At 44.4% G+C, this 18,501-nt stretch overlaps 2 protein-coding genes across 5 annotated transcripts; one reads left to right on the top strand and one right to left on the bottom strand.

Moving 5' to 3' along the window:
• Positions 1-12,021: 12,021 nt before the first annotated feature.
• Positions 12,022-15,757, top strand: LOC100844821 (RNA-directed DNA methylation 4). 4 transcript variants are annotated; one of them, XM_010239681.3, is made up of 10 exons: positions 12,022-12,261; positions 12,372-12,470; positions 12,754-12,851; positions 13,657-13,728; positions 13,949-13,993; positions 14,436-14,584; positions 14,671-14,789; positions 14,955-15,036; positions 15,115-15,188; positions 15,280-15,757. In XM_010239681.3, exons 1-10 carry the CDS (start codon positions 12,141-12,143, stop codon positions 15,426-15,428), a joined length of 1,008 nt encoding a protein of 335 aa, XP_010237983.1. In that variant the 5' UTR covers positions 12,022-12,140; the 3' UTR covers positions 15,429-15,757. The 4 variants fall into 4 exon arrangements, with proteins under 4 accessions (XP_010237983.1, XP_010237984.1, XP_010237985.1 ...); XM_010239682.3 differs by having other exon boundaries at positions 13,952-13,993; XM_010239683.3 differs by having other exon boundaries at positions 12,757-12,851.
• Positions 15,758-17,053: 1,296 nt separating this feature from the next.
• LOC100845129 (protein transport protein Sec61 subunit beta) lies at positions 17,054-17,840 on the bottom strand. The gene has a single exon (XM_003577847.4). The coding sequence runs from the start codon at positions 17,756-17,758 to the stop codon at positions 17,420-17,422; it is 339 nt and encodes a 112-aa protein (XP_003577895.1). The 5' UTR covers positions 17,759-17,840; the 3' UTR covers positions 17,054-17,419.
• Positions 17,841-18,501: the final 661 nt, after the last annotated feature.

The raw sequence follows: 18,501 nt of genomic DNA on the forward strand, positions 1-18,501 counted from the left end.
AGATCCAAGCTAATTACATGCCGAAGTGCAAAGGAAGTTCTATATGAATATATTCAATCTGAATACTTATCTGATGCTGCTGGTTGTTTGCCTTCTATGGTGCCGGTGGAGTGAAAAGAAATCACCATGAACGACCGACAATTGTTGATGAGCTACAGTACAATACCAAGCACTTGGTTACTGAATGGGAGTAGTCGTTTGCAAGGAAAGCCGACAAGTTTAGGCCTCCGCGTCTGCATCTGCAGAGGAGAAGATGGAGTTGCGGTCTTTGCGCTTTCAGTATCTATGCCATCTGTTGCTGATGAATTACATGTAGAAAGTTTGCGATGGTACAGAAAATCAAATTTGCAGGTCGGTTTGGGTTAAGCTATGTGATTTTTGCAACTGACTGCACCACTCTGGTTCCAGGCTTTGCAAACTGACAATTTTGACTTGGCTCCTGTAGGCTTTTCCATGAAGCAAGGTATTTTCTTAGCTTAGCAAATTTTTGTTTTCGCATTGAGTGCTGTCCTCGGTCTTGGTCTGATGCAAGTACGTAAAATAACATGATATTTGAAGGAGGCATACATACCTGAAGATGATATTTTTGGAAGATCCAAGAAGGCTCTATGCACCAGTTATATCACATTGTGGAAAGAAAAATCTTCAGGTATCCTCCATTAATTCTTGGCCTAGAATGCAAAAAACTACTTGTGGGCTTGAGATATAACATTGTTGAAGAGTAACGCTAAATAAAACTTCCGATGTACCATCATAGTGAAGGGACGCGTAGAGATAAACAAAAACTTTTCCTACGCGAACTCCCAAGATCTAGCCGAGGTAGAAGGCCACGAGGATTACCACTAGACGCGCAGTTGCGGATTATCGATGCGGCGCCTTGATGCAGTGCAGTCCCTCGATCCGATCCAGCCGATCCAATCCCGCGATCGTCGAAGTGCTGAACGTACAGCACCTCTGCCGGTATCCACACGTGCGAGGAGGAGCTCCGGCGGCGGACTGCTAGGTCCGGTGCGACGGTTGAACTGAATCGGGCTAGGGTTCTCAACGCATGAGAGTGGAAAAACCGTGTCCCTTAGGCATCCCACGCCCCTGCTTATATACCGAGTGGAAGTGGGCTCCAAGCCTTGTGGCCCATCCACCCTGCGAGTCCAACTCGCATTGTCAGCCCAATTCCAGTTCGGGTCCAACCCGACTAAATACTTGCTCCCGCTCTTAAGTGTGTGACCCCGCAGGCTCATGGCAACTTGGACACGATTGGAGTCCGACTCACAATCGATCAATCGGTAGCGGCTCCTAGCAGAACGTGCCGACTCCCAAGTACCATCGAGTCATGACGACGTACCTTCCAATGTGACATACGTCTTAGTCCCTTTTGCCTCACGATATACCTTGTCGAACTATAGGCGATTAATCGTCATCCCTTTAATAGTTCAACTCTCTTCTCGATCTGTGATATACGATTCATCCGACTAACTCTTAGTCGATCGACCCGGTTAACAGTTAACCAAGTCGCGCATGGCCATGCTTCCCAAATCATATCACTCGAGAGGGCCCAGATAATATCTCTCCAGTCGGAGGGGCAAAATCCCATCTTGGTTATCCACATCACACAGCTTGATTCTCAGCCAACCCGAACTCTGCCTTTATAACTGCCCTGTTACGGAACAACGTTTGACAGAACCTAAGTTGGTGATCCACAACTCGGATTGTGCGATAACCTCAGGTCTAAGGATTACATTGATTGAGACATGCAAATGACGACCTACTCGTTGCATCTCAATATGGGTCAGTCCGACTCGCTAAACTCTTTAGCCGAGTCCGTGTAAGCTGGAATGACATCACCATGCCCATGACAAGTGGAACCGAGTCATCAGCCAACTTTCACATTAGTCTAGGTTATGTGTCCAGCACAATCTCAATGACTAAGGACAATTTAGTATGAACAACATGAATACATAGTTCCACAATCAAATCACATATTCAATGATACATATCAGATGTTCAAACAAGGACAACTTAATAATATTTATGAATACATTGGGAATTACATCATACATGATTGCCTCTAGGGCATATTCCCAACAGTCTCCCACTTGCACTAGAGTCAATCATCTTGACATCATATGTCTAGACATCTAATGCCCATACCTCTCATGTGCGCCTCATGCTTAGGCTGTGGTAGCGCCTTTGTCAACGGATCTGCAATGTTTGCATCCGTGTGTACCTTGCATAACTTGATATCACCTTGTTCGACGAACTGGCGAATGAGGTGGTAACGCATGAGTATATGTTTGTTCTTCTGGTGTTGTCTAGGTTCCTTGGCTTGTGCGATAGCACCATTGTTGTCACAATATACGTCCAATGAATTGGACGCGCCCTGAACCACACCAAGATCAATCAGGAGATTCCTTATCCAAACGGCTTCCTTTGCTGCCTCTGAGGCAGCAATATACTCAGCCTCTGTTGTAGACGCAGACACAGTATCTTGCTTGGAACTCTTCCAGCTCACAGCCCCTCCGTTCATTACGAACACATATCCAGATTGCGAACGAGAATCATCTGAGTCGGTGAGATAACTCGCATCCGTGTAACCCTTTACACTGAGTTCATCCTCACCTCCATAAACTAGGAACATGTCCTTAGTCCTTCTCAAGTACTTAAGGATGTTTTTAACTGCTACCCAGTGGCTTTCGCCAGGGTCAGCCTGGTATCTGCTTGTTGCACTTAGAGCATAGGAAACATCAGGCCTAGTACAAATCATGGCATACATGATGGATCCGACTGCCGAAGCATACGGGATCGCACTCATCCGATTTCGCTCATCAGTTGTCGAAGGACACTGAGTCTTGCTAAGCTTTACACCATGGGACATCGGTAAGAATCCCTTCTTAGACGATTCCATGTTGAATTTCTTCAACACTTTGTCCAAATATGTACTTTGACTCAATCCAATGAGCCGCCTAGATCTATCTCTATAGATCCTGATTCCCAGTATGTAAGTTGCCTCACCCAAATCTTTCATTGCGAAACTCCTTTCCAATGATTCTTTGGTTTCTTGCAACATCAGGACATCATTTCCCATCAATAATATGTCGTCCACATATAAGATTAGAAAATTTACTTTGCTCCCACTAAACTTCTTGTACAAACAAGAATCATGATCGCTCTTGATGAAGCCAAACGATTTGACTACCTCATCAAAGCGAATGTTCCAACTCCGAGATGCTTGCTTCAGTCCATAAATGGATTTCTGAAGTTTGCATACCTTGTCAGCGTTAGCCGGATCGACAAAACCTTCGGGCTGTATCATATACACGTCCTCAGTTAAATTTCCATTGAGGAAAGCCGTCTTGACATCCATCTGCCATATCTCATAGTCGAAATAGGCTGCTATAGCTAACATGATCCGAACCGACTTAAGCATCGCTACGGGCGAGAAGGTCTCGTCGTAGTCAACTCCTTGAACCTGTCGGAACCCCTTTGCGACAAGCCGTGCTTTATAGACAGAAACATTTCCATCCATGTCAGTTTTCTTCTTAAAGACCCATTTGCTCTCGACGGGTCTTGCACCGTCTGGCAGATCAACCAAGGTCCAAACTTGATTTTCATCCATGGACTTTAACTCAGATCTCATGGCTCCAAGCCATGACTCAGAATCAGATCCCACCATCGCTTCCGAATAAGTTGTTGGCTCATCACTGTCTAACAGTAATACTTCACGAGCACTTTGCAATCTAGCAGATCTCCGTGGTTCTGGTGCTTTTGCCGGCATAGATACCACGACCGGCTCAGCCTCTAAGACTGTAGCCGACTCGCCTCTAGCAGGTTCCTCCAGAATTTCTTCGAGTTGCACTGTGCTCCCACTGACTCCCCGACTGAGAAACTCTTTCTCAAGGAAGACACCGTTCCGAGCGACAAACACTTTGCCCTCTTCTCGGTTGTAGAAGTAGTACCCTAAGGTTTCCCTTGGATACCCCACGAAAATACACTTATCCGACTTGGCCGTGAGCTTGTCCGACTGAAGTCGCTTTACGAATGCTTCACAGCCCCAAATCTTAAGAAAAGACAAACTCGGCCTTTTGCCAGTCCACATCTCATGCGGTGTCTTCTCTACCGATTTCGATGGTACTCTGTTTAGTGTGAACGCTGCAGTTTCTAGACAATATCCCCAAAATGACAAAGGTAGATCTGTTCGACTCATCATTGATCGTACCATGTCCAACAAGGTCCGATTCCGCCGTTCTGATACACCGTTCCTCTGCGGCGTACCCGGTGGAGTGAGCTGAGGAACTATTCCACAACTCTTTAGATGGTCATCAAACTCATGGCTCATGTACTCGCCTCCACGGTCCGACCGTAGAAACTTTATTTTCTTGCCGAGTTGATTTTGTACCTCACTCTGGAATTCCTTGAATTTCTCAAAGGCTTCCGACTTGTGTTTCATTAAATAGACATATCCATATCTACTCAAATCATCAGTGAAGGTAATGAAGTACTCATAACCACCTCTGGCTGTCGTGCTCATTGGGCCACATACATCACTATGTATTAGTTCCAACAAGTCGGACGCCCTTTCACAACTCCTTGCAAAAGGCGTCTTGGTCATTTTGCCGAGTAGGCATGACTCGCATGTCTCGAACGACTCCAAGTCGAACGAAGTTAAAAGTCCATCATCATGGAGCTTCTTCATGCGCTTCCAACTTATATGACCAAGCCGACAGTGCCAAAAGTAAGTCATATTCAGATCATTTGGTTTTAACCTTTTCACATTTATGTTATAGACTGATTCACTATCAAGATTCAAAATAAATAACCCGTCCTGGACGGGTGCAAAGCCGTGAAACATATCTTTCAAATATAAAGAACAACCATTATTCTTAATATTCGACTCATAACCTTGTCTCATTAAACATGAGGCAGAAATAATGTTTCGACTAAGCACTGGAACATAATAACAATTATTCAGCTCCATTAAGAATCCTGAAGGTAAATGAAGTTGCATCGTGCCGACTTCCAACGCAGCGACTCTCGCTTTGTTGCCGACTCGAATATCAACCTCGCCTCTTGCCACGCTCCTAGTTCTTAGCAGCCCCTGCAACGAGTTGCAGATGTGAATTACTGATCCGGTATCATATACCCATGAACTGTTAGGTGCATCAGCAAGATAAATGTCTATAACATTACAAACAAGCGTACCTGAGTTAGAAGTCCCACTTCCACTCTTGGCTTTGTCAGCCAAAAACTTGCTGCAGTTCCTCTTCCAGTGCCCATCCGTCTTGCAATAGAAGCAAGTGGATCCAGCTGCAGGAGACGGCTTAGTCCCTGAGGCAGCGCTCGGGACAGAGTCCTGAGTTTTGCCTCCTGACTTAGCCTTCTTCTTCTTAGTCCAAGAACCCTTCTTGAACTTAGCCTTATTCTGCACCATCAACACTTGACTGGTGCCTTTCTTGAGATCAGCCTCTGCTGTCTTGAGCATCCCATGTAGTTCAGTGAGCTTCTTATCCATACCATGCATGTGATAGTTCGAGATGAACGGAGCATATGCACTAGGAAGAGAGTTCAGAACTATATCTGTAGCGAACTCATCGCTTATGGGAAAACCCAGCCTATCCAAAGACTGCACGTAACCAGTCATCTTGATCACGTGCGGACTCAGTGGATCACCGTCTTTGAGCTTACAGCCAAGCAAAGCTTGAGAGACTTGATACCTCTCGGTCTTTGCCTGAGCCTGGAACATACTTTTGAGGCTTTCGATCATATCGTAGGCCTCAACATTCTCGAACTGCTGCTGCAAGTCCGGTTCCATGTGTGCAAGCATAAGACAGCTAATTTCCGTAGACTCATCTCTAGCCTTACGGTGGGCATTCATGACAGCGACTGTCGCATCTTCATCAGGCTCATCTGGAAGTGGAGTGTCTAGAACATGGTCCTTCTTTTCTTGCTTGAGGACTATCCTCAGATTACGATACCAGTTGGTGAAATTAGTTCCATTAAGTTTATCTTTCTCTAGGATCGACCTCAACGCAAAAGTGGACAAATGAGGAAGGTTGCTAGGTGCCATTGATCTACAACAGAAAATATGCAAAACACTTAAGACATGTATTCATAAAAGAGCAGGAATATTAAACGCTTTAATACTTATGCTCCCACTAGAACCAACATCTCTCCGATGGTTACTAAGTGATTCAGGATCCTAAATAAGCAAAACGACTAGTGAGCTTTAGCATCACCGCTAGCCGCCAAGTGATCTAGGTAGGCAACACCTTGCCAATCGCATCTCATACGACTCCTGTTAGTCAGGTGGCATCACATGCCCCGGCTCCCGACCTACCTCGCCCCGAGCCCCACAACCGTTGTGATGGACTCGTCTAGCTTACCAAGTGCTTCCGCTGTAAGAGTCCGACTCAAACCCACCTAGTTGGAAAGAATTGGTAGCACCTCAATTTCATGAGCCCACTACCAAGAATGTCCAACTTGTGATGGTGCAGCACTTGGCGGGGCGACCGACTAGACCTTATTTGAGAGATTTAAACTACCAACTATCTAATAGAGGTAAAACTGAGACATAACAATAACACAAATAAAGCAATTATAATGTGAAATGGTATGGCTCTCTTCATGGTGATCTCCATCTCCACAAAGCTTGTAAGTAGACTCGTGCCAATTCTTGTCACGTGCCGCCTTACTCCATGTCGCCGACTTGTACATCGGATTGCATGTCCTCCAGGTTCTCCAAATAGCTACACTAGCTAGTGAACGGAAATTACATGGAAAATTCGACACGCAGGTCGTTATACAATAAATGACAGCACCTAGGCTCCAGCCGGCTGACAAAAAACGTGACACGCAGATCACGTATGGATTACACACATCACATGCACATAAGCCATACCATTCACAACATCCTGCAAAAGAAGTTATGCATAGAAACGATATCTATCGGTGTTGTGAATCTCGCAACGACATCTAAGGCGCTACGACAGGGCGAAGCCGGCGGTCAAATCTGCATTCCGATCATGGATTTCTTCATCGGATAAAACAATTTTACCCAGATCCGATCTGTGTTCCGATTCGACCAAACTCTTTGATCTTCGATCACCGCAACTGGATTTACGTGTCACAGTATACCCCGATGGCGGAAACCGACCGGTAGGGGTATGTCGTTCCACGACCTTAGCAGTATGATCACGGACAACAGATCATCCATATCCCCGAGTATGATTGATCCAATCAACCTTGTACAAAACCGATCTATCTCATAGACCGACCACCAAAACAGCAACTAGATCCAATCTAATGCCTACTGCATATCACATATGCGCGATCAAGGGCCTAATACCAGAAGCTACCGCTCTGATACCACTGAAGGGACGCGTAGAGATAAACAAAAACTTTTCCTACGCGAACTCCCAAGATCTAGCCGAGGTAGAAGGCCACGAGGATTACCACTAGACGCGCAGTTGCGGATTATCGATGCGGCGCCTTGATGCAGTGCAGTCCCTCGATCCGATCCAGCCGATCCAATCCCGCGATCGTCGAAGTGCTGAACGTACAGCACCTCTGCCGGTATCCACACGTGCGAGGAGGAGCTCCGGCGGCGGACTGCTAGGTCCGGTGCGACGGTTGAACTGAATCGGGCTAGGGTTCTCAACGCATGAGAGTGGAAAAACCGTGTCCCTTAGGCATCCCACGCCCCTGCTTATATACCGAGTGGAAGTGGGCTCCAAGCCTTGTGGCCCATCCACCCTGCGAGTCCAACTCGCATTGTCAGCCCAATTCCAGTTCGGGTCCAACCCGACTAAATACTTGCTCCCGCTCTTAAGTGTGTGACCCCGCAGGCTCATGGCAACTTGGACACGATTGGAGTCCGACTCACAATCGATCAATCGGTAGCGGCTCCTAGCAGAACGTGCCGACTCCCAAGTACCATCGAGTCATGACGACGTACCTTCCAATGTGACATACGTCTTAGTCCCTTTTGCCTCACGATATACCTTGTCGAACTATAGGCGATTAATCGTCATCCCTTTAATAGTTCAACTCTCTTCTCGATCTGTGATATACGATTCATCCGACTAACTCTTAGTCGATCGACCCGGTTAACAGTTAACCAAGTCGCGCATGGCCATGCTTCCCAAATCATATCACTCGAGAGGGCCCAGATAATATCTCTCCAGTCGGAGGGGCAAAATCCCATCTTGGTTATCCACATCACACAGCTTGATTCTCAGCCAACCCGAACTCTGCCTTTATAACTGCCCTGTTACGGAACAACGTTTGACAGAACCTAAGTTGGTGATCCACAACTCGGATTGTGCGATAACCTCAGGTCTAAGGATTACATTGATTGAGACATGCAAATGACGACCTACTCGTTGCATCTCAATATGGGTCAGTCCGACTCGCTAAACTCTTTAGCCGAGTCCGTGTAAGCTGGAATGACATCACCATGCCCATGACAAGTGGAACCGAGTCATCAGCCAACTTTCACATTAGTCTAGGTTATGTGTCCAGCACAACCTCAATGACTAAGGACAATTTAGTATGAACAACATGAATACATAGTTCCACAATCAAATCACATATTCAATGATACATATCAGATGTTCAAACAAGGACAACTTAATAATATTTATGAATACATTGGGAATTACATCATACATGATTGCCTCTAGGGCATATTCCCAACACATAGTGCTTCAAAAAGGTTTCGATGTACCTCAACCTGCTCCTTGAGAGGGTCCACACCCGGACCTCTTGCTCCCCGTCTGCAGGGACGTTGAGCCGCCGCACCCTCAACTGCCCGCCTCCAACCTCCCCTCGTGGAGTAGTTTACCTTGGGAAAAGCTAGAGGTATATCCTTCTTGTGGATACAAGATATTAAATTTTCCATGAGTGAAGATTGATTTTGTAAAGGATGATGGGCATTCTTATACAAAGGTAAATCTTATGTGAATGATAAAACTATTTACAGAGTGGAGGTTCTCTTGAAACATCTGCAAAATGATAAAATTAATTACTATAGTTTATCACACCTTTTGTTTCAATTGTTTTGAGGTTGTATATGTCTCAGCGACCAAAATTATTCCATGTCTTTGTTCTTTTATATCTAAGCTTCAAGCTCAAAGTTTTACACCTAATGTTGCAATACTTCCCATCTCAAGCCTGGCCTTCTAATTAATACTTAGACTGAGTCTCCCACAATTCTAACATAGGCATTTGATTGTAGATCGATCAGCAAATGACACTTTCAGGTTTCAAACTTCAGAGAGATGGTTATGGTTCTAAAAGGCTAATTCTTTTTGTACAGAGCTGCATAACTGAACATATTTTACCACTTTGATTTCTTAGATGGTCTTGGAGCCTCCGGCAGCACCACTTGTCTTCGGCATGAACTTGGGCATGCAACGTCAGGGCCTACGGTGGCTCTGATACCAATTGACAGCTCCGGCTACTCACGAGAGGAAGAAACACACACAAACACACTGGACTCTGGGAGGTTTTTGTGCAGCGAACGGCTCAGCTGATTTTCTGTTTCTGTTCTCCTTTTATTCATCACACAGATCGAACCCATGATCCGGACTGGCCGCGCCATCCCACGGTGAATCGTGCGAGCGATGGATCCTACATGCACGGCGCACACAATCGTTCGTGCGCTCATGCTCAACGGAAATAAAGGAAGATCGATCCCCTGCCTGACAAACACGGTGGGGATCCTATGCTATGAAAGGAAACATCATAACTAACTCCTACAGCAGGGCCACCACGGCAGGTTTATTTGCAACAGTTAAAGCATCGTGAAGGCGTCATCGTCATGCTTTTGAGCTGGTGACATTCAAGATTTTCCAATTGATGCCTAAATATTTATTGAGCGATATGGTTAGTTTAGGTCAGGCTCTATTTTGATTATTCGATCTTCCTTATCCGCATTACCTGGTCGCCGTTGCCTCTTTGTCATCATCTCTTCATTTGCATGTACCCATCTCAACTTCGATCAGTATTATCCTTATTCAATTTGTGTGGATTATGTAAGCAGATGCTACTAAGGTCGCCGTGGGAGACTTTTTTCTAAATGGAGGTCCAGTGAAGATACTTGCTCTAATTAGGAAGGAGGCTATATGTTTGATGTTGACTCAACCATATTTTATCAGTAGGTTGTCAAGCTCTTGAGGTCCACCTAAACATAAATCAGTTACTGATGTTTCGGATATATCATCGGAAAACTGTTGGAATTGTTTCATTATGTGTTGATATTATTTTTACTGAACCAGCCATTTCAGTTTTCTTTTAATGCTTGAACTTTGTTTGTTTGATAGGACATTAGAAATGTAAAAGCAAGGCGCTCTTCATGTAAAATCTAGATTGTTATAGCACTAACAAACACTTATTTTGATCATTCATTTTTGGATGTTTTTACCTCCAATCATGTACCTTGGCTGTTCTATGGCCATCAAGCTCTTTGAGAAAATATCGCAAAACCACAACCGTTGCATCCTTCTTATCACTTAACCACAACTTCTGGGAATTTTATGTGTGGCCTAATTGCCTCCGACCTCTTCACCAAGTCCAGCGTCCAGTGCAACTGCTGCAAAACCACCATGCCGCTCATGTCCTTCTCCTCCCTTGCATGCAGCTCCTCAAAGCCTCAGCACCAGCCGCCGACGCCATCGGAGAAGCTCGTTCTCATTTCAGGCAAGGCGCTGCTGCGGTGCGTGCAGGAGGCGTGGGAGCGAGAGATGCTCAAGACCTTCCAGGCGCAGGAGAAGGCGAGGACGGCCATGGCGGTGGTGCTGGGCGTGCTGGAGTGAACAAGTGCTTCAACCCCGTCATGGACCAGCAGACCGGCATCAAACAACATGACCATCAGACACTTACACGTGGGTCGGGCTTGTCAGTTTTGCTATTAAGAGAGGCCGGAGGCAATTAAGTCACGCGGTTGTGGTTTTCGGATAAAATATCCTGAAGTTGTGGTTAAGTGATAAGAAGGACACAACGGTTGTGGTTTTGTGATATTTTCTCAAGCTCTTTCTATGCTGTTTTTTAGTATTTGTGCCACCGAAGATGTGACATAGGTAGCAGCTTTAAGTTTTGATCGACCAATATTTGGTGCTAAGACAAGCAACTCCATTGAAGTGCTGTGTTAGCTTAATAAATTTGATTGTTACACTACAGTTTACATTGATGGTCATCGAGAGGGGAAAGCAATATGAAGAGGCTGATGCTTGTCATGACATGGTTATACATTGTTGAAGTTTGTTGAAAAAAATGTCATTTTGATATATATCTTTGTACATTTTATTTTTCGTTCCGTTGCAACGCACGGGCACTTAACTAGTCAGAATAGATTCACACATGTGCATGCCTGATTAGTAACTAATTAACAGGTCATAGCTAATTGGGGTCTCCAAGTTAATTAATGAATCTAATTAACCCTTCAACAACCACACGTTTTTAGTTGGTAGAGGTTCAATTCATCCAATTTTTGACGCGACTAAATTCTGATATTTTGTATGTATTTAATTGAGGAGTCTGATTCAAACTCTAGATACTTTTGCCCCATTAGCTGCACGATTAACCATTGAACTAACACAGGATTTTCTAAGACTTGGGAACGGAGAAAACATGTACGATCGAGATGTTATAACTTGTTGGATTCGATACGTTATAACATCTCAATCGTATATGTTTTGCAAAAGTTAATTACAGTTCAATTAATTGCTTCAAGGGATCAATTACCCTCAAGAACAGATAAAGTACATGAAAATTAAGAATCATAATACACATTCATGTTGCAATGAATCTGGTTTTGATCAACTTTTTTTTAGTAGATCAACTTTTTTTTAGTGTCATCTGGTTTTTTCTTTGAGAGGATTTAGTATCATCTGGTTTTCATCAACTTGGGGTGAAAATTAAACCAAATTTGAGTCCAGGGTGAAATTGGCCCGGTAGATTACATCTGTGGGTGGGCCTCAAATCCTCGGCCCACGATCCGCGTGCTTCTTTTTACTCGGGGGTCTTCTCTTCTTGTCTCCACCTTCCCAAAACCCTCTCCGGCAATTCGGCGGCCACCAGTCCTCTCGGCGGCGACCCATCCGGCGGCGGAGGCGCCGGTTTCCCAGTCTACGAACAGTTCGCCGGCGATGGCGTCTGCCGCGGAGCCCGCAGCCGGAGACGCCTCCACCGCGGCCGCGCCGGCGCGGGAGAAGCCCGTCGTCGTCCGGGTCAAGCGCAAGCCCTCGCAGACCCCACCCGACGCCTTCTGTGAGAACCCCCTCCCTCCCTCCCTCCCCTTTCTTCTTCCTCAGATTTTACAAAAGGATGGAAATTTCTTAGGTTGATGTGATTTTCCCTTTTGGTCTGTGGCTTGTTAGGGCTAGAGATCAATGAGAGGCCCATGAAGAAGGCCATGCTCGATTTGTCGAGCCTCTCCATCTCCTCCCAGCCCTCCTCCTCCTCATCCAATGCACAAGGTATGTTTGTATGTATGAACAGACAAATTTTAACCTCGACCTGTCACTGGTACCCGGTGAACCTACTATTGTTTTTACCTGAACACAGCAGCATTGATAACCTGCCTATGCAAAATCATGCCTGAACGTGTTACGAGTTGGTGTGTGTGTGTATTTGTGTACCGATGCTGAATTGAACCTGATGTCATATATACCTTTCCTCAGACGATCGGTAGACGACATGGAATTCTCACCTGGTTCGCCTGGGAAAATAAATGTTTTTACTTTGTTCTTGTGCCTTCAGCAGCTTCGGAAGAGCCGCGGGTGAAGAAGCTTCTCGTCCAACATGTGGAGACGGTGCATCGTTCTGAAGCTGTTGAAGATGTTGTTCACTCCCTTTTGGTAATGTCCACTGGAGATCTTATTACTTCTTTCCTGTTAAACTGGTTTGAGCATTAAACTGTTTTTTGGCGTCCTTGCATGGCAAGACCTCTTCCCTTATGTTTTAGTTCAATTGATGTGCCGTTACTAATTGTACTCAAAGATACTCCCTCACTTCTGGTTTATACTTTATAAGGCCTCTCCAAAAAAAAACAATTTCTGACTTCTTAGGCCCATCTCCAAATACACATTAAACTCCCTCCTCGACCGACATGGCCCCTCAGCAGAGGCTCTTTGTTCTCTTGCGCAATTATTTCGGTACTTGCGTGTTGATTAGCATATGCATGTTCAATCTACACAAGCTTGAAATGCTAATGGGCCAGCGTGGATGGGCATGGGAGCAGGAGAGGGAGAGAAACATGTGTGGGCATTAATCGCGCGAGTGAACAGGGCGGCGGATGTGTCTAGCAAAATTATCGTGCCTACCAAGGAAAATATTTGAGGGGGAAAGCAGGGATTCTGTCGGGCAGATCTCAAAATTCGATATTTCGTAGTCCCGTACAAACTCTGCCTTGGTTACATCAATTTTAGAGATAGGCCTTGTTATTTTACTTTTCCGGAACTCTATTGAGCTGCAGTACAGCTCACTTCTTAAAGTTGTTACACGACAAAAAATGTTGCTAGTTGTACTCTACATGCATGGAACAGAGGAATTATTTGTTCCTGTTATGCAGACTAATGTGGTTTTACAGTGGTCAACAGTAGTTCTTTTACACAATTGCATAAGATGTTTTAATAGATAATAATCACATCTATCTCTTTTTAGAATACTGACTCGAGTTCCAAAGAGATAAAGAACAAGACAAAGGAGTGGAATGACAGAATGAAGCAAGGCATAGTAAGTGACAATTTTTTAAGTTATTTCCTTAGTTAATAATGCAATGGTCTCCCTAAGGATGATTTCAATAATTGAACCTTTAATTTTCTCCTCGAGCATTTGAAAGAGCCTCTGCTGATAATAACAACTATGCTACAAGCAGCACTTTCCGTACCGGTCTACTCAAAGTTCGAAATGAGTATGCCGGATAAAATGTTTAAACGATTCCCTTTTTTGCCAGCAGAAACAAGACCAGCTACGTTCAGCAGCTAGACAGAGGCATGAGGTATGCATTATCCTATTATTCTGACTATACTCAACTTCTTATGCTTATATTTGTAAGTACTAACCATGCACTTAATTTGACGGATTGAGAAGATCAAGGAAATGTTTTGTATACTGAATATAATTATGTATAAGAGAAAAGACATGAAGCAACCTGATCTAATATGGCATAATTTTATCCATCTTTAATGCGAAACTGTTAGCACGCCTGTTTCTTACCTATCATTGAGACTGAAACTATGTTCCTTACGGAATACTACGTACTCTGTTTTTGCATAGCCTGTGACAGCAGTATTATACTCGAGTTTCTTGAGATTAGGAATTGTTTCCCAAGTATTTTATTTCCTACAGTCTTCACATCCAGTAAAGACATGGGGTGGTGATGCCTTGATTTTCGTTTCATGCATAGTTATGATTGATGTTTCTTCACTGGCCCTTTATAGGATGTCGGAAGAAATGCCCGCTTTGCACAAATATGGAGGAGTCGGACAGGTGACAATAGTGAGGCTGCTGAAACGCTGAGAGAATTGTGCCATCTTTATGATGCTATCCAAGTTGAGTCTGATGAAGAGAAGCATCCAGCAGAACCACGGTAAGTTTTCCTTTGGAGAACTCGTCATTTTTTCTGAAAACTAAAAGGTGAACCATCTTACAGTTCCTGATGTTGTTTCTCTGCAGGATGACCTCTTTTGAAGAGGGTGCAATTTTGTGTAATTTTCTTCCGCTTATACGGGAGCACCTGCCATCGGCTGCTGAAGAAATCGAATCAGATATTATTTCACTAGCACAGTCAGAATGTATGTAAGCTTCTTGCCTTTTAGATATCCATGCCATATAGTTGAAACTTTAACAATCCTTGATTAAATAGTAAAGTCTAATGAAAGTGCATGGCCGCATGCCATGGTAAAGGTGAGCATATTTGCTCGAGCGCTAATTTGACGAGACTTTTTTCTGATGAGCAGATTCAGATGTTTATGACATCTATACTGTCAAGGAGGTGGATGATACAAACATGGAGGACACATCAGCAGCTTCGTATCCACTGTAAATCTGACTCAAACGTGTTGCCCGATACAATTGTTTTTTGGGGGGGATTCTGTCTAACCCATCTTCTTGAACCAGGTTACAAGTGGACGATGACGACAGTGAATATTGCAATGACGAGGAGTATCCATACGAGACAGATGATTCGAATGGTAATTGCACAATAATTCTACCTCCTTATTTAACTGGTAAAATCTTTTGTTCTACGAGTCAGCTTAAACTTTTTCCGTGTTGAATATGCAGCCGAAGATAACCCGCTGTACGATTATCCTGAAGAAGAGTCATCAGGGGACGAGGATAACAGCGGCGAGGACAAGGATCCTTTTGGGGACACAGACGGCTCAGGTTCCGAGTACGAGAACGAAGAGGTGGAAGGTGAGGATGATGAGTAGCGGCGACAGAAAATTGTGTGCTCAGAAACTGCTTGAGCTGGGTGTGTAGACTCAGTAGTCAGCTGGTGTTGTTGGCCCAATGATTTGCATTCCTAACCCCCACTGTTATATATAATAGTAACCAGGGGAGTTTGGAGTATCAAACTGTGAATTATAATTCTTTCGACCACAGTTTGGCTGCTGGTAGTTTGTAGTAGCAGGCTAAGAAGATGCTTCTTAAACAGGGTTTCCAGATAGGATTCTTTTTAAGCAAACTTGCTGTGCTCTATGCTCTGTGAACCTTGAACTTTGATCAGATGCATACTCCTAGGGCTGGCTATTCGTTGGTATGTCAGATTGGCAGTAAACAATCTGTTCAGAACTCCAGCAAACTAATCTAACATACGAGCAACAGCAAATTTGGATCTGATAAATTGAATGGGCGTGATGCATCCACTCGTAAGGACAGCAGTATGTATAGCTCAAGTTAAGCACGGGGCTGATTTGAGAAAACAACATCCACATTGCACATGATGTCCACTTCAGATCAGCAACTCAGAAGTGAAAATTCAAATGTCAAGGGAATTGCAAATTTTACAACAGTCCTAAACAACCAGTAGGAAGTATTCACAATTCACATACAAAAATCGAGGTTGTCAGATCAATGAAATTCACAAGAATCACTCGAAAACCGCACTGTAAACAGCTATGATCCATACCACCATGGAGTAGTGCATGGACTTTAAACTCCACAAAAAAGACAATTTTGAAAGCAGCATCGGAGGCATCAGAATACATTTTATTTACACAAAAGATGCAGATTCATGACACCAAAACTTGTCACAGAATGTGATCATTACAAGTTACGTCAACAAACTCACAATTGAGATTGTAACTCTTTGTCTTGCAACAAGTTGGACAAAATTCTACAAACCAAAGGTTCAGAATGAACAGGTTACATACAGTCTTGGGCCTAAACTTGCAACTTTGCATAAAACACCATGATGATTAAGATGCATAGCTAAAGATGTGTCGGTGATCATATACACATCAAGCAATACATCTTAGAGATGCAAGTTAGTACAGCACTATGAGAATAAACCAACGAGGTAGCTAGATTTTATGACAATTTAGATCAACCGTGAATCAAATTGATCATTTCTCATTTACTATTCTGCCAATAATTGGGCAGAATTCCCAGCACACGAGACCAGCAAATCGCTAAGACAGAAAAGCATTTTCAGTGTTCTGAACAAAGGGATATAACTATTCTATATATAGATAAGATCTTTTTACTGAAGAAAAATTGGCTAGCAAGTATTATCAAGGGCATAGAAGCTCAAGCAAGAGCCATGAACTGATTCCAACTAATCACCAGGCAGAAACACCCAATTCTCATCAAACCGCTGAGACAGCAAAGCATTTTCAGTGTTCTGAACAAAGAGATAACTATTCTATATATAGATAAGATTTTTCAATGAATAAAGGCTAGCTAGCAAGTATTACCACAAGGGCATAGAAGTTCAAGCAAGAACCATGAACTGATTCCAACTAATCACCAGCCAGAAACACCCAATTCTCATCAACTGATTAATTCCAACGAATAGACAAACAAGGCAGGCAATAAATTCAGTAACAGATGATGCTATCAATACGCATAATAAATTGTTCTAGCTCACAAGCACAAGGATGCAAAACTGTGCTAAATCCCCAGAAATCACACACCTTTTGATGTCGTTCAGCCCAAAAGCACCGATTGATTAGCCACAATTCATTGCAACAACAACAACAACAACAAAGTAATTGGAAACAAACAGGAAAGGGCGGCATAATTAAACAGGGTAGGGTTTCTCGGGCAGATCTAGCTCATCCATCATCAGGGTAAACAACAACCAACCATAAGCTTCTCTCTCTCTCGTTTTGTTACACAGCAAAAAGCATCTGATCTGATCTGATCTGGTAATTCTGATCTGAGCTGAGCTGGGGAAGAAGAAGGGCGGAAGGAGGGGGGATCAGGCGGAGGCGGAGGAGGCGGCGGTGCGGGAGCGGTAGAGCTTGCCGAAGACGTGGAGCGCGGTGACGAAGCCGATGAAGCAGAGGGACATGACGAGCACCATGGTCGGGGAGAGGCGCAGCCCGGGGGCCTCGTCGGTGTAGAAGCGCAGCATGTTGTTGCCCCCCGAGAAGCCCCCGCCTGCGCCGGAGGAGGAAGAGGAGGAGGCGCGGCCCGGGCGGCGGCGCATGCCGGCCGTGGCGGCGGGCGTGCCGCGGGGCCCCGCCGTGGCCGGGCGGGACCCGGCCCCGCCGGCGCCCGCCACGGAGGACTGCGACTGCGAGGAGGTGCGCGCCATGTCGCCGGCGAAGTTGGGATCTTTTCTGCGGGGCGGAAGGAAGGAAGGGAGAAGTCTCGAGTGAGTCTCTGGATCTTGTTGGGAGAGTAGCTAGCTACAAGAAGACGACGGCGATGACAAGGGGCGGGCGGCTACTGACCGGGGGGGCCCTCCAGTCAGTGACTTGGTTCTTCGTGTGTGTTTTTTCCTTGTCTTGCTTCAGATTTTTCTCAGCCGTCTCATGTTTATCTATGTTTTTTTTTTCGAAATTGTTGTATATACAGCACTGAGACAAAAACAATTAGAGACTTCAGTGGAACTAAAAAAAGACACCGTAGTTTTTACATACTGCTTGCAATTAGAAACAATGGAATAAAAAGAAAAGAATTTATATGCAAGTGAGAAACAGCATGGAGTTGTTCTTTTTTTATTTTGAGCTATAGAAGACATAAATGAGGTTGCCTGTCTCCTCTTGTTTTACCTACAACATGGCAAAACAAATCATACTACATAGATGCACAATTTGGTGCACACACTGACCCATGAGATACTGTTCTAAGTTACAACTCCAAAACAGAAGGATTGCAGAAAATGAGAGACTAATTGCTCCCTCCGTCACATATTAAGTGACTCAAATTTGTCTAAATATGACGTGTCTGTACTTAAAAATTATCTAGATACATGTAATATTTCGTCACTTAACATGGAACGGAGGGAGTACATTATTATTAAGAGATTACAATTCCAAAACAGAACACGCTGTG

Source organism: Brachypodium distachyon, chromosome 4, assembly GCF_000005505.3.
Source record: "Brachypodium distachyon strain Bd21 chromosome 4, Brachypodium_distachyon_v3.0, whole genome shotgun sequence".
Lineage (NCBI taxonomy): Eukaryota > Viridiplantae > Streptophyta > Magnoliopsida > Poales > Poaceae > Brachypodium > Brachypodium distachyon.

Coding starts and splice junctions, on each gene's coding strand:
- LOC100844821 (XM_010239681.3), top strand. CDS start 12,141: ATGGCGTCTGCCGCGGAGCCCGCAGCCGGAGACGCCTCCACCGCGGCC. Junction 14,790..14,954: donor TTCACTAGCACAGTCAGAAT/GTATGTAAGCTT, acceptor TCTGATGAGCAG/ATTCAGATGTTTATGACATC. Junction 15,189..15,279: donor CGAGACAGATGATTCGAATG/GTAATTGCACAA, acceptor TTGAATATGCAG/CCGAAGATAACCCGCTGTAC.
- LOC100845129 (XM_003577847.4), bottom strand. CDS start 17,758: ATGGCGCGCACCTCCTCGCAGTCGCAGTCCTCCGTGGCGGGCGCCGGC.